This window comes from Oncorhynchus clarkii, chromosome 25 (assembly GCF_045791955.1).
Source record: "Oncorhynchus clarkii lewisi isolate Uvic-CL-2024 chromosome 25, UVic_Ocla_1.0, whole genome shotgun sequence".
In the NCBI taxonomy this organism is placed as follows: Eukaryota; Metazoa; Chordata; class Actinopteri; order Salmoniformes; family Salmonidae; genus Oncorhynchus; species Oncorhynchus clarkii.
This window is the reverse complement of record NC_092171.1, coordinates 6,292,685-6,308,064: the sequence shown is the minus strand read 5'-3', so window position 1 is coordinate 6,308,064 and position 15,380 is coordinate 6,292,685. Positions and strand designations below refer to the sequence as shown.

Below are 15,380 nucleotides of genomic sequence, written 5' to 3'. Positions count from 1 at the left end.
AATCACTCTACATTTCTCTCTCTTTCTCCATCTCTCTCCTCCCTCTACTTCTCTCCCCCTCTCCTCTCTCTCTCTTCCTTTTCATATTTTCTCCTTCTCTGTCTCTCTCCTGCAGTGTCTCTCCTGAGTTAGGGGGAAGAAAGGAGGGATGGGAGGGTTTGATTAAGGGGAGAAGCGTGGCGGGGGGGGGGGGGGGGGGGATGGGGTGAGGTGGGCTAGGGGGTTTGTAGGAAGTTGGGGGAGGGTGTGACCGCGTTCCGTTCTGTGTGTAGAACAATGGTTTTTAACAAGCCAGCCAGAGTGCATTGAGTGAGTGTGTGTGCGTGCCTGCGCCCGTGCGTGTGTGCACCTTTGTGTGTGTGCGTGCGTGCGTGTGCGTGCGCCTGCGTATGTGATCGGAGCCTTGGCGAAGCAAGTGTGCCCTCTGATAAGAGAGCCTGGCTTAAAGAGCTGTGTGTGGGGGGGCTAAAAAGTCCAGAGGAGAAACCCAGGCGTTCTTCAATGGGGGCAGAACTGCTCTTTTCGGGGCTCTAAAGAGTGTAGAGTACCTGTGCTCTTTTACAGTCACTAAGGAATGCCTTATCCAATTCGTCACCTTGGTTTGGTCCATAAAACTCCTGTCCTTCCCTATGTGTGGTCTTTGACTGTGTGCCTGTCTGTGTGTGTCCATGTATGTGTCTACGTACAGTTGAAGTCGGGAGTTTTACATACACTTAGGTTGGAGTCATTAAATCTCGTTTTTCAACCACTCCACAAATTTCTTGTTAACAAACTATAGTTTTGGCAAGTCGGTTAGGACATCTACTTTGTGCATGACACAAGTCATTTTTTTTTTACAGACAGATTACTTCACTTATAACTAACTCACTGTATCACAATTCCAGTGGGTCAGAAGTTTACATACACTAAGTTGACTGTGCCTATAAACAGCTTGGAAAATGCCAGAAAATGGTGTCATGGCTTTAGAAGCGTCTGATAGGGAAATTGACATCATTTGAGTCAATTGGAGGAGTCAATTGGAGGTATTTCAAGGCCTACCTTCAAACTCAGTGCCTCTTTGCTTGACATCATGGAAAAAACAAAATAAATCAGCCAAGACCTCCGGAAAAAAATTGTAGACCTCCACAAGTCTGGCTCATCCTTGGGAGCAATTTCCAAATGCCTGAAGGTACCACATTCATCTGTACAAACAATAGTACGCAAGTAAAACACCATGGGACCACGCAGCCGTCTTACCGCTCAGGAAGGAGACTCTTTCTGCCTCCTAGAGATGAACATACTTTGGTGCAACAAATGCAAATCATTCCCAAAACAAAAGCAAAAGACCTTGTGAAGATTCTGGAGGAAACGGGTACAAAAGTATCTATATCCACAGTAAAACGAGTCCTATATCGACGTAACCTGAAAGGCCGCTCAGCAAGGAAGAAGCCACTGCTCCAAAACCGCCATTAAAAAGCCAGACTACGGTTTGCAACTGCACATGGGGACAAAGATCATACTTTTTTGAGAAATGTCCTCTGGTCTGATGAAACAAAAATAGAACTGTTTGGCCGTAATGACCATTGTTATGTTTGGAGGGAAAGGGGGAGGCTTGCAAGCCGAAGAACACCATCACAACCGTGAAGCACGGGGGTGGCAGCATCATGTTGTGTGGGTGCTTTGCTGCAGGAGGGACTGGTGCACTTCACAAAATAGATAGCGTCATGAGGAAGGAAAATTATGTGGCTATATTGAAGCAACATCTCAAGACATCAGTCAGGAAGTTAAGGCTTGGTCGCAAATGGGTTTTCCAAATGGACAATGACCCCAAGTATACTTCCAAAGTTGTGGCAAAATTGCTTAAGGACAACAAAGTCAAGGTATTGGAGTGGCCATCACAAAGCCCTGACCTCAATCCTATAGAAAATGTGTGGGCAGAACTGAAAAAGCGTGTGCGAGCATGGAGGCCTACAAACTAGACTCAGTTACACCAGCTCTGTCAGGAGGAATGGGACGAAAAATTCACACAATTTGTTGTGGGAAGGTTGTGGAAGGCTACCCGAAACGTTTGACCCAAGTTAAACAATTTAAAGGCAATGCTACCAAATACTAATTGAGTGTATGTAAACTTCCGACCCACTGGGAATGTGATGAAAGAAATAAAAGCTGAAATAAATCCTTCTCTCTACTATTATTCTGACATTTCACATTCTTAAAATAAAGTGGTGATCCTAACTGACCTAAGACAGGGAATTTTTACTAGGATTAAATGTCAGGAATTGTGAAAAACTGAGTTTAAATGTATTTGGCTCAATTGTATGTAATCTTCCGACTTCAACTGTATGTCCTTGCACCACGTTGTGTCTCAGCATACTCTTGAGTTGAACTATCAGTGATATATATCTCTATTATCCCCATAGTCTGTATTTTATCTCACACACACACACACACACACGCACACACAGACACACACACGCACATGCACACACACACAGACACGCGCGCGCGCGCACAGACACACACACACACACACACACACACACACACACACGCACACACACCCCTTAGTCCTACTTATCCACCCTCTAGTTTATAATCGCCACAGTGAAAAAGGCTCTGAATGCTACTAAAATCCCCTACCGTTCACTATTGAACATGCAAAATCCATGCAGGTAACACATGCATATAATTGCGTGCATTCATATGTACATATACAGAATAAGTATTTCGAAAGTCATGGATAAGTCGAAATTAAAGGAGTGTTCATAGGTGAGCTGTGTGATATCGCAGCGTGTAGCCAGAGTGCTGTGGCTGTGAAAAAGCACAGCCACGCTGGCTGGTTTCTCGCTGCCTCCCAAACAAAATGTAGGACCGCACTCTGGCTGCAGATTTGAGAAGCAACCTAAAATGGATGCCTGACCCGGTCTGTGAGTGGGATGAGCGGAGAAGCGCTCACACGCTCTTCATCCTACGTGCACAGATGCGCACTCACACATACTCACACACACAGAAATGAGCATGCACACTCACACTCACAGAGGATACACAGAACGTAGCACCCACTCACACGGCAAATGTACTTTACATATAGTACCAGTCAAAAGTTTGGACACACCTACTCATTCCAGGGTTTTTCTTTATTTTGACTATTTCGTACATTGTAGAATAATAGTGAAGACATCAAAACTATGAAATAACACATATGGAATCATGTAGTAACCAAAAAAGTGTAAAACAAATCAAAATATGTTTTATATTTGAGATTCTTCAAAGTAGCCACCCTTTGCCTTGATGACAGCTTGGCACACTCTTGGCATTCTCTCAACCGGCTTCATCGGGTAGTCACCTGGAATGCATTTCAATTAACAGGTGTGCCTTGTTAAAAGTTAATTTGTGGAATTTCTTTCCTTCTTAATGCGTTTGAGCCAATCAGTTGTGTTGTGACAAGGTAGGGGTGGTATACAGAAGATAGCCCTATTTGGTAAAAGACCAAGTCCATATTATGGCAAGAACAGCACAAATAAGCAAAGAGAAATGACGGTCCATCATTACTTTAAGACATGGAGGTCAGTTCATCTGGAAAATTTCAAGAACTTTGAAAGTTTCTTCAAGTGCAGTCGCAAAAACCATCAAGCTCTATGATGAAACTGGATCTCATGAGGACCGACACAAGAAAGTAAGACCCAGAGTTACCTCTGCTGAAGAGGATAAGTTCATTAGAGTTAACTGGGACTCAGATTGCAGCCCAAATAAATGCTTCACAGAGTTCAAGTAACAGACACATCTCAACATCAACTGTTCAGAGGCGACTGTGTGAATCAGGCCTTCCTTCATTGTCGATTTGCTGCAAAGAAACCGCTATTAAAGGACACCAATAAGAAGTGACTTGCTTGGGACAAGAAACACAAGCAACGGACATTAGACTGGTGGAAATCTGTCCTTGGTCTGATGATTCCAAATGTGAGATTTTTTGTGAGATGCAGAGTAGGTGAACGTATGATCTCCGCATGTGTAGTTCTCACCGTGAAGCATGGAGGAGGAGGTGTGATGGTGTGGGGGTGCTTTGCTGGTGACACTGTCTGTGATTTATTTAGAATTCATGGCACGCTTAACCAGCATGGCTGCCACAGCATTCTGCAGCGATACGCCATCCCATCTGGTTTGCACTTGGGGGACTATCATTTGTTTTTCAGCAGGACAATGACCCAACACACCTCCCGGCTGTGTAAGGGCAATTTAACCAAGAAGGAGAGTGATAGAGTGCTCCCTCCACAATCATCTGACCTCAACCCTATTGAGATGGTTTGGGATGAGTTGGACCGCAGAGTGAAGGCCAACAAGTGGTCAGCAACTCCTTCAAGACTGTTGGAAAAGCAGTCCAGGTGAAGCTGGAGAGTGTGCAAAGCTGTGCAAAACAAGGAGTGTGCAAAGTTGTCATCAAGGCAAAGGGTGCCTACTTTGAAGAATCATTGTTTACCACTTTTTGTTTACTACATGATTCCATATGTGTTATTTCATAGAGTTGATGTCTTCACTGTTATTCTACAATGTAGAAAATAGTTCAAATAAAGAAAAGCCCTTGAATGAGTAGGTGTGTCCAAACTTTTGACTGGTACTGTATATGATGTGCGCTGTCAGTTCACTGTTCCCATAAAGAACAAAGGCCATAATTGGAGAGTAGGGATACACAAACACACACACACACACACTCAAAAGTGTTCATGGCTCTGTCGCTGTCCCGAACCTGTCAGTAGAAGACATTAATAGTCAGGCCTCTAAAGTTTCTTCTCTCTTTCTTTGTCCTCCTTTTTTTCCCAGATAAAGAGTGAAGAGCAGGGAGCTCCCCTATTCCTCTCTTATTGGCCGTTACCTCTCCCTGCCTATCCATCTCCATGCCCCTCTCCTCTTCATCACCCTCTCTCCTCTTCATCACCCTCTTTCAATCTCCCCCCTCACTCAGGTCATTTGGTGCACTGTCATGGTTGCTCGCTTTGTCTATCTGGATAACAATTGTGTCGAACCTCTCCCTTCCCTTCGTCTTTCAGCTATTATTTTGCTGTTGATCCTCTACATAGGGAAGGATTCCCCAACTAGCGGCCCACAGGATTTTAATTGGCCCAGAAGTTTTCAGAGCAAAAAAAAATATATATATTTTATTTTAAAGTTTTATTGTTGGACTTAAAAAAAAAACTGAACAAATCAGCTCCACGTCATTTTAATTTTGGAAATCTGTTCCAAAGTATTCACACGCATAATAGAGAGATATATGTGACCGTAAACAAATGCAAGCAAGGTTTGAAATGATTATGTTTTAGTCAAATGTTATGCAGTGCTTTCGGAAAGTATTCCGACCCCTTGACTTTTCCCACATTTTGTTATGTCATTTTTTTCAGCAATCTTCGCACAACACCCGATAACGACAATGCAAAAAAACCTCTCTATAAGGTCCCACAGTTGACAGTGCATGTCAGAGCAAAATCCAAGCCATGAGGTGGAAGGAATTGCCCGTAGAGCTCTGAGACAGGAATGTGTTCAAGGCACAGATCTGGGGATTTTAGCAGCATTGAAGGTCCAAAAGAACACAGTGGCCTCCATCATCCTTAAATGGAAAAGTTTGTAACCACCAAGACTCTTCCTAGAGCTGGCCGCCCGTTCAAACTGATCAATCGTGGGAGAAGGGCCTTGGCGATGGTCACTCTGACAGAGCTCTAGAGTTCCTCTGTAGAGATGAGAGAACCTTGCAAAAGGACAACCATCTCTGCAGCACTCCACCAATCAGGCCTTTATGGTAGAGTGGCCAGACGTAAGCCACTCCTCAGTAAAAAGCACATGACAGCCCGCTTGGAGTTTGCCAAAAGGCACCAGAACACTCTCAGACCATGAGAAACAAGATTCTCTGGTCTGATGAAACCAAGATTGAACTTGGGCAAAGTGTCTGAATAACTTATGTAATTCTGATATTTCAGTAGTTTTTATAAATGAGAAAAAATGTGTCACTATGGGGTATTTTGTGTAGATTGATGAGGGGAAAAACATTTTTTTTAAGAATATGGCTGTAACGTAACAAAATGTGTAAAAAGTCAATGGGGTCTGAATACTTTCCGAAGGCTCTATATCCTTTTTTGGGCATTTTGCGGTCACTTTGCAGTCTACAAATGATGTTCCGACCCCCTGACCATCTGCACCAGAAAAAATTGTCCTGCGGCTGAATGTAGTTGATGATCCCTGACATAGAGAGCATGTCAGGAGCATCATATTATATATAATATTATATCACAATGAGGTATTGCTTTTCAATACATATTTAATTTTTTAAAAAACTTTTTACAGGATATTGTAGAGTGCACTGTGTGAAGATGAGAATATACGTGTATTTTTTCGAGCAACCTTTCTTTGATTGAGTAACGTATTTGGATTGTAGTAACATTATTATGGGATGCTGTGTGCTCTGTTTAGATATTACGGTATGTCATTTATCTGTGAAGCATTACCCAGAAGAGGACTGGGGGGGAAAGGAACAGTCCTTTAGCTAGCTTGCTTTTGACAGAACTGTCAACCATGTTTTTTTTTAAAGATTGCATAAATGACCATGTCCATGGTGAGGGCAAAACTCCTCTAATAATGTCCTACTGATGACTCAATGTGTTTGTGTGTGTCACTCTCTCTTTCTGTCGCTCTCTCGGTCTTTCTGTCTCTCGCTCTTTCTGTCTCTCTCGCTCTCTTTCTCTCTCTACAGCGTGGGCCTTTCCTGAAGTAGAAATAGAGAGAATACGGTAGATAAATAGAGAGTGAACCTTTCTTTTTCTTTACTCGGTGTGTCACATTTTATTTGTGTCGGGCGTCCGTCTCTCTCTCTCTAACGGTGGGGGTCTCTTGCTTTCTCGCTTGACTGGAGCTACGGTGAAGCCCGCTCTCCACGGTCCTTCCGTCGTCACACGGGAGAGAGACGCGCTCGCTCGGCCGTAGTGCCTTTGACAGCCAAGCATTTCCGACAGGCGTGAAGATGGGCTGACTGAGCTAGCTCGCAATGCAGGGCTCACTGGGGCTATTGTAGCGCTAAGGTGCCCTGCACTCAAAGGCTGTTCAGACCCATTGCTAACACTAGCGCTAGCTGATTCTCCAGCCGCAGTGAGCCTTGCGGCTCCACTACGGCGTTTTGACACGACGTGACTGCATGCATTCTGATTTATGGGCTCAAAATGGCTGCCGTATTGTGACTTGCATTAGAGTCAGGCTTGAGAGTGTAGCCTATTCCTTCTCTGTTATCAGGCCATTTCTTGGGCATTGTATTCCTCTCATATAAAAGCGAACTTCTAATGCATCTGATGCCCTGGGGCTTTCTGTCTATAATGAGTGGGTAGTGGGTCTATTTATAGTCCGGAAAAGCTGCCCTCCATTGTAAAATATGCAAAGGGTGGGTAATCCCTTTGCAGCTTTCATTGGGGAATGTGTATATTATAACAGTGCATTTGCCATAGGAATATCCTACATTTGATATAAGTGCAATGCTTTTTGTCCCTCAACTTCTCCAAATGTGGCGTTTGATTTTGATGCAATGTCAGTCCGAAATATCTCATCACAAACCCTATTGGCCAGTGAGGACTGATGGTCTTGAATCCTGTTTTGAATGTGCTCGGGTTCTAAATGATCCTTTGGCTACAGATCTAGGATCAACTTACCTCCTCAAATACTAACCTTAACCACTCCCATCAAAATCAGTTTGTTTTCTGGGGGCAGTCAGTGCTTTGACATAGAGAGAGAACCACCACCTCGGGCATCACCTCCAGCACAATCCCACTCTAAATTCTTCACTGCTGCCTTGTGGCTAAAGGCTGGTACTGCATGTCGTGGCTTTATTCTTTCTCCCTGACAAATAAGGGACTAATACTGCTCTGTAAGCAGTACAATGTCTCTCCGCAATGTTTGGCATCCTCTCTCCTCCTCTCGGACCTTCCAATGTGTTTTGAGAACGAGGCCAAGACAACGAGGATGCAAAGAATCGAGGAAGGATGAAGGGATCCCCTTGTGACGGTGAACAATCCAGCACACCTTAGAAGGATTGTTTCTGTTGTGGTCTCCAGAGTGCTAGTCTTTAAATGTATTTTGCGGGTGGAGGGAAGCCGTGTGTTTTGCTGCAAAGGAGTACTCCCTCAGCAGGTAGAGAGTGTTTGAATCCTGCTCTCGGGGTGCTTACACCATGTTGCAACACTTATGGAGAGCTCAAAGCTACCGGGGGACCCTTTCAAGCGTTGTCCCAGAGCGCGAGGGAACAGAGCCAACGCTATAGAGAAACAGAGTCTGTTTCATGTGTCAATCAATCAACCACGCTGATTTCTAAGTCAGAGAGCAGACCCATTATCTTTGGAAAGAGGGCACCTGGTTCATGTTCTGGGCATATCGTAGCAAAACATTTCAAAATGGTGTGCAATGGATAACCAAAATGAGCAGTTTAGCACCATTTCCAGTTATTTTTCGTACATTTTCTGACTAGTAAACAAAACCTTGAAGTCAGTTTGTAGCTGTTGTTCCGATTAGGGCATTTCCTGACCATGTAACCTGACTAATGCCTCAAAAACGGAATCTAGATTTTTTTCCCTGGTCAGGAGGGAAATCTCCTGGCTCCGTTCATGATACATTTCTTGTATTTTGACCTTGTGTCCATTTCAGGTGTTATCTGAGAAGGGCTATGGATCCATCACCACAGAGGTTCTAGAGGGCCAGGAGTTCTTCTACGCGGAAGACTACCACCAGCAGTACCTGAAGAAGGTCCCCAAGGGCTACTGCTGTCTGAAGGGGACCGGGGTGAACTGTCCCATCGGAGCTGAAGCAGACGATGACAAAGACGAGCTGTGAAAAGAGAGAGCGAGAGAGAGAGAGAGAGAGAGAGAGGGTAGAGAGAGAGAGAGAGAGGGGGTAGAGAGATCGAGAGAGAGAGAGAGGGTAGAGAGAGAGAGAGTGGATTGAATACAAGGTGGGTTTTTCCGCAGATCTGAGTTTGTCGCTATCCAGGTGGAAATCATGCTTTTTAATTTTCCTGCTTCATATAGTCTCTTTATGGCCAAGTTAGGAGACTTGTTTGGACAATCTTGACTTTCTATAAACAATCAGCAGTAGGTATGGGTTGAAAAATGTTTCCACTCCCTAAAGTGTTTCTGAACTCGCTTAGCATTGTGTTTATCTGACTAATTGGCTAAATCATTTCAAAAGTATTTAGCAATCTGTATGAACTCTATTGTATACAATGATAATTGTATTTTCTCATTTAAATTGAAGTGTTACAGTTCAATATAGCCCATATCAAGGTTATTTTATTATTATATTGGTGCATGATGCCATGAGACCTCTTTGTATGTGAGGCTGAAGTACTGATAGAAATCCACAAGATGGCAATAGATACCAACAAACTTAACCTCTCAACAAAACAGCTTTAGCATTTCATTCCATCCACTCAATGTGACATCCTCACCCTTTAGGGCTATCTTCCATTAAGAGAGAGATTAGTACCCTTTCCGTAGAAGGGATTTGCACGTTGTGGTAGAATTCTTTTTTACATGTGTGTTGGAATCACATCAGTTTTCTCTCCTTCCATTGTCTCATTGCTCAGAAACATACACTGAGTATATACCAAACATTAGGAACACATTTCTGATATTTAGTTGCCTTCAGAACAACCTCACTTAGTCGGGGCATGGACTCTACAATGTGTCGAAAGCATTCCACAGGGATGCTGGCCCATGTTGACTCCATTGCTTTCCAAAGTTGTGTCAAGTTGGCTGGATGTCCTTTGGGTGGTGGAACATTCTCGATACGCACAGGAAACTGTTGAGCATGAAAAACCCAGCAGCGTTGCAGTTCTTGACACTTCTCCCATACCCTGTTCAAAGGCACTTACATTTTTTGCCTTGCCCATTGACCCTCTGAATGGCACACATACACAATCCACGTCTCAATTGTCTCGAAGGCTTAAAAATCCTTCTTTAACCTGTCTCCTCCCCTTCACCTACACGGATTGAAGTGGATTTAACAAGTGACATCAATAAGGGATTATAGCTATCACCTGGTCAGTCTATGTCGTGGAAAGAGCCCGTATTCATTATGTGTTGTACACTCAGGCTTATGTGTGAGAGCATCCCTGGTTTTCAACTAAACAAAATCAAATCAACGTTTATTGGTCGAGTACACAGTTTAGCAGATGTTGTAGTGGGTGCAGCGAAATGCATATGTTACCGGCTCCTAACAATACCGTAAAATGTTTTTTTTAAAAGCACACACGGCCTCCCGAGTGGTGCACTGGTCTAAGACACTGCATTGCAGTGTTAGCTGTGCCACTAGAGAACCTGGTTCGTGTTCAGGCTCTGTCGCACCCGGCTGCGACCGGGAGACCCATGGGGCGGCGCACAATTGGCCCAGCATCGTCCAGGTTAGGGAAAGGTTTGAGTGGCAGCGCACTAGCGACTCCTGTCGCAGGGCGGGCGCAATGCACGCTGACACGGTCGCCAGGTGCACGTGTTTCCTCCGACACATTGGTGCGGCTGGCTTCCGGGTTAAGCGGGCATTGTGTCAAGAAGCAGTGCAGCTTGGCTGGGTTGTGTATCGGAGGATGCACGGCTCTCGACCTTCGCCTCTCCCGAGTCCGTACGGAAGTTGCAGCGATGGGAGAAGACTAACTACCAATTGGATGCCACGGAATTGGGAAGAAAAAAGCACTATAAATCAAGAACATTGGGACAAAGCCAATTAATAACCTAAATAGCATCGTAACAGTAATCAAAATGCAAACTATACGCATGTACACTGGAAGATTTTAGACAAGATATGCTATATTGAATAAAAATATACATGCAACAATTTCAAATATTTTACTGAGTAACAGCTCATATAAGGAAATCCGTGAATTGAAATAAATTAATTAGGCCCTAATCTATGGATTTCACCTGACTGGGAATACAGATGCATATCAGATGCATCATTTTTTCACACAGGAAAAAAAAGATAAAACGCGTAAAAAAATATCTTGCTGCGTTTTGTAAAAACAGATCTAAAATGCTTCCAATTGTAATTTATGCTCGTTATCAGACTAATTGTGTGCTTCAGTTGCACTTCTAAACTCTGATGTGTAGCTTCTTTTAAAATGCTAGATTAACTTTAAGCGAAACATTAAGGAAATGTAGCTGGCTTTCTATTACAGCCCTAAACATTAGAAATATGATGGCCATACATAGTTATGCAAAAAATACCTTTCCTTTTCATTGTAAGCTCATTTACTTTTGTGGCTGCCAGCCAAACAGCGTTGCACTTCTATTGTCATCTGATGAAAATGAAGCTATTTTATGTTGAATGTGTTGCACTAATGTATTTTCTGTGAAAGGAAAACTGTAGTTGCACGTCCCTTTTCACTCTATTGAAGCAAATAAAAACACAGTTGACTTTCAATATGAAACGTGACCGCTGTCACCTGCTCCTGCTTTCTACTGTTGTGCTGTTTGCAAACAAACACGTGACTGGCTCAACTGTGCTGGGGAACTAAGTAAGCTTCATAATGCAAAATAATGTGACGGATAAACATGAAGTATGCGATCTTTAACGTATTGCACAAGTTGACTGCAGGTATTTACCTTAAAAAATAGCTACAAATATGAAATGTGTCAAATGTATTGAAAAACGTATAAATAAATATTTTCAACAGTATTGAAAAACCATCCCGTGGCTATTTCCAAATACCCCAGTATACAGTATATGCAGAATACCGCCCAAGCCTAGAATGTTCAGCAGTAGGTATATTCGAGTAAGCTATGCCAAGAATCCAGTATATAAATAAATATGTATAAATGTATATGTATATGTATAAACAGTATAACTAAATATAAAGTACAGTCGTACAAAATATTTGAATGAGCTACAGTATGTCAGGAATGCAGTATTTAAATACTCAGTGTGAAACAGGAAGTGTCCAATGGTTCAATGTCTCTGACATGGGACAGCAGAGTTGGCTGTGTGGGAGAGTGTGTGAATTTGTGTATGTGCGTGTGTTTATGAGTATGAGGTGTGTGTGTGTGATAGCTTTTGTGTGTGTGTGTGTGTTTTGAATCACCTGGTAGGCTAGTGATGGCTGTTCAACAGTCTGATGCCTGGTAATAGAAGCAGTGTTATAGTCTCTTTGTCTTGACACTGATGCGCCTGCACTATCTCTGTCTGCGCCGAGTGAACAGTCCGCGAGGTCCTTAATAATCTACAGAGTGGCCATTAAAGCTGACATCCGCGATAGGCAAAACAAATGTGCCCCTTTTTGTTATTGTTTTTGTTTTGAGGAAATGAAAATCCAGCATGGTGGTAAAATAAAAACGTAGTACTCTGTTGTTCTATGACGTGTACAATGATGTCAGGGGGGGGGTCGTGTCAGTCCCTGGCCATAGAGAGGCTTTTTATTCTCTATTTTGGTTAGGCCAGGGTGTGACTAGGGTGGGCGTTCTATGTTATTTTTTCTATGTTTGTATTTCTTTGTTAATGGCCGGGTATGGTTCTCAATCAGGGACAGCTAGATGTCTGTCGTTGTCTCTGATTGAGAACCATACTTAGGTAGCCTTTTCCCACCTTGTGTTTTGTGGGTAATTATTTTTCCGTGTGTGTTTGTGTGCACCTCGGTTGGCTCACGGTCTTTGCTGTTTACCTGTTTGTTTTTTGGTTGTTTCGGTTTCACTTTCATTAAAAGATGTGGAACTACATGCACGCTGCGCCTTGGTTGATTTATGACAGGGAGTTTGAGGATAGCTAGCGTGACAGAATTACCCACCACAAGAAGACCAATGTCACACCCTGACCATAGTTTGCTTTGTATGTTTCTATGTTTTGGTTGGTCAGGTTGTGATCTGAGTGGGCATTCTATGTTGGATGTCTTGTTTGTCTATTTCTATGTCTGGCCTGATATGGTTCTCAATCAGAGGCAGGTGTTAGTCATTGTCTCTGATTGGGAACCATATTTAGGTAGCCTGGGTTTCACTGTGTGTTTGTGGGTGATTGTTCCTGTCTCTGTGTTTTGCACCAGATAGGGCTGTTTTTGTTTTTCCACGTTTGTTGTTTTGTAGTGTTCGTGTTTATCCTTTTTGTTATTAAACATGAATCAATATAATCACGCTGCTTTTTGGTCCGCCTCTACTTCACCACAAGAAGACCGTTACAGAATCACCCACCACAACAGGACCAAGCGGCGTGGTAACAGGCAACAGCAGGAGAGGCAGCAATGTCTGGACTATACTACTTGGGAGGAAATAGACACGTGGGCGGTCGACCCAGGAGGAGTGCCGGAGCCCGCCTGGGATTCGCTGGAGCAGTGCGAAGAGGGGTATAGAAGAATGGAGTTGGAGAAGCAAGCACGGCGGCGCGGTAGGAAGCCCGAGAGTCAGCCCCAAAAATGTCTTGGGAGGGGGCACACAGGAAGTGTGGCGAAGCCAGGTAGGAGACCTGCGCCAACTTCCTGTGCTTACCGGGGGGCTAGAGAGACCGGGCAGACAACGCCAAGTGCCATGAAGCCGGCTCTACGCAGCTGGTCTCCAGTGCGTCTCCTTGGGCCGGCTTACATGGCACCAGCCGTGCGCACGGTGTCCCCGGTTTGCCTGCATAGCCCAGTGCGGGCTATTCCACCTCGCCGCACTGGCAGGGCGACCGGGACCATTCAACCGGGTAAGGTTGGGCAGGCTCGGTGCTCAAGAGCTCCAGTGCGCCTGCACGGTCCGGTCTATCCGTCACCACCTCCACGCACCAGCCCTCCGGTGGCAGCCCCCCGCACCAGGCTGTCTCTCCGGCTCATCCTTACAGGTGCTCCCGCCTGTCCAGCGCTGCCAGAGCCTTCCTCCTCTCCAGCACTGCCGGAGTCTCCCACCTGTCCAGAGCTGCCGGAGCCCCTCTGCCCGGAGCTGCCGGAGCCCCTCTGCCCAGAGCTGCCGGAGCCCCTCTGCCCAGAGCTGCCGGAGCCCCTCTGCCCAGAGCTGCCGGAGCCCCTCTGCCCAGAGCTGCCGGAGCCCCTCTGCCCAGAGCTGCCGGAGCCCCTCTGCCCAGAGCTGCCGGAGCCCCTCTGCCCAGAGCTGCCGGAGCCCCTCTGCCCAGAGCTGTCGGAGCCCCTCTGCCCAGAGGCGCCGGAGCCCCTCTGCCCAGAGGCGCCGGAGCCCCTCTGCCCAGAGGCGCCGGAGCCCCTCTGCCCAGAGGCGCCGGAGCCCCTCTGCCCAGAGGCGCCGGAGCCCCTCTGCCCAGAGGCGCCGGAGCCCCTCTGCCCAGAGGCGCCGGAGCCCCTCTGCCCAGAGGCGCCGGAGCCCCTCAGCCCAGAGGCGCCGGAGCCCCTCAGCCCAGAGGCGCCGGAGCCCCTCTGTCCCGAGCAGCTGCACCTCTGTCCCGAGCAGCTGCCCCTCTGTCCCGAGCAGCTGCCCCACTGTCCCGAGCTGCCCCTCTGTCCCGAGCTGCCCCTCAGTCCAGTGTCATTAAGTAGGGTCGCCGTGGCTAGGAGGCCACGGAAGCGGACAAGGTGGGGGACTAAGACTACGGTGAAGTGGGGGCCACGTCCAGCACCAGAGCCGCCACCGCGGACAGATGCCCACCCAGACCCTCCCCAATAGGTTCAGGTTTTGCGGCCGGAGTCCGCACCTTGGGGGGGGGGTGGGGGGGTTGTGTGTACTGTCACACCCTGACCATAGTTTGCTTTGTATGTTTTGGTTGGTCAGGGTGTGATCTGAGTGGGCATTCTATGTTGGATGTCTTGTTTGTCTATTTCTATGTCTGTCCTGATATGGTTCTCAATCAGAGGCAGGTGTTAGTCATTGTCTCTGATTGGGAACCATATTTAGGTAGCCTGGGTTTCACTGTGTGTTTGTGGGTGATTGTTCCTGTCTCTGTGTTTTGCACCAGACAGGGCTGTTTTTGGTTTTCCACGTTTGTTGTTTTGTAGTGTTCGTGTTTATCCTTTTTGTTATCAAACATGAATCAATGTAATCACGCTGCTTTTCGGTCCGCCTCTACTTCACCACAAGAAGACCTTTACAACCAAGCAGCGTGCACCAACTTGGAGTGGGAGTTGGACCGGGGAGGAGAGAATGGTAGAGGACAAGACCTGGTCACTGAAGCCCGAGAGGCAGCCCCCCAAAAAAATTGGGGGTGGGCACACGGAGTCAGGTTGGACTTGGAGTCAGGTTGGAGACCTGAGCCCACTCCCCGTGCTTACAGGGGCGAGCAGGTGACAGGTCAGGCCCCGTGCTATGGGATGATGCTCACTGTGTCTCGGCCGTGTATTCACAGGCCGGTGTATTCACAGGCCGGTGTGCTCGGTGCCAGCGTCCCGCATTTGCCGGGTGGAAGCCTGTGTGTCCAGTGCCTCGGCCAAGGAAGAGGCCGCCTGTATGTCTCCCCAGCCTGGTGAG

The 15,380-nt window shown here is 46.1% G+C and overlaps 1 protein-coding gene across 1 annotated transcript in view; it reads left to right on the top strand.

The window, feature by feature from the left end:
* LOC139383513 (methionine sulfoxide reductase Ab) overlaps window positions 1-12,336 on the top strand; it is a 45,123-nt gene extending 32,787 nt beyond the window's left edge. Inside the window, exon 6 of the mRNA XM_071128078.1 lies at window positions 8,647-12,336. Within this exon, the coding sequence (XP_070984179.1) occupies window positions 8,647-8,832 (186 nt within the window). The 3' untranslated portion in view covers window positions 8,833-12,336. The remainder of the gene's footprint in view (window positions 1-8,646) is intronic.
* The last annotated feature ends 3,044 nt before the right edge of the window (window positions 12,337-15,380 follow it).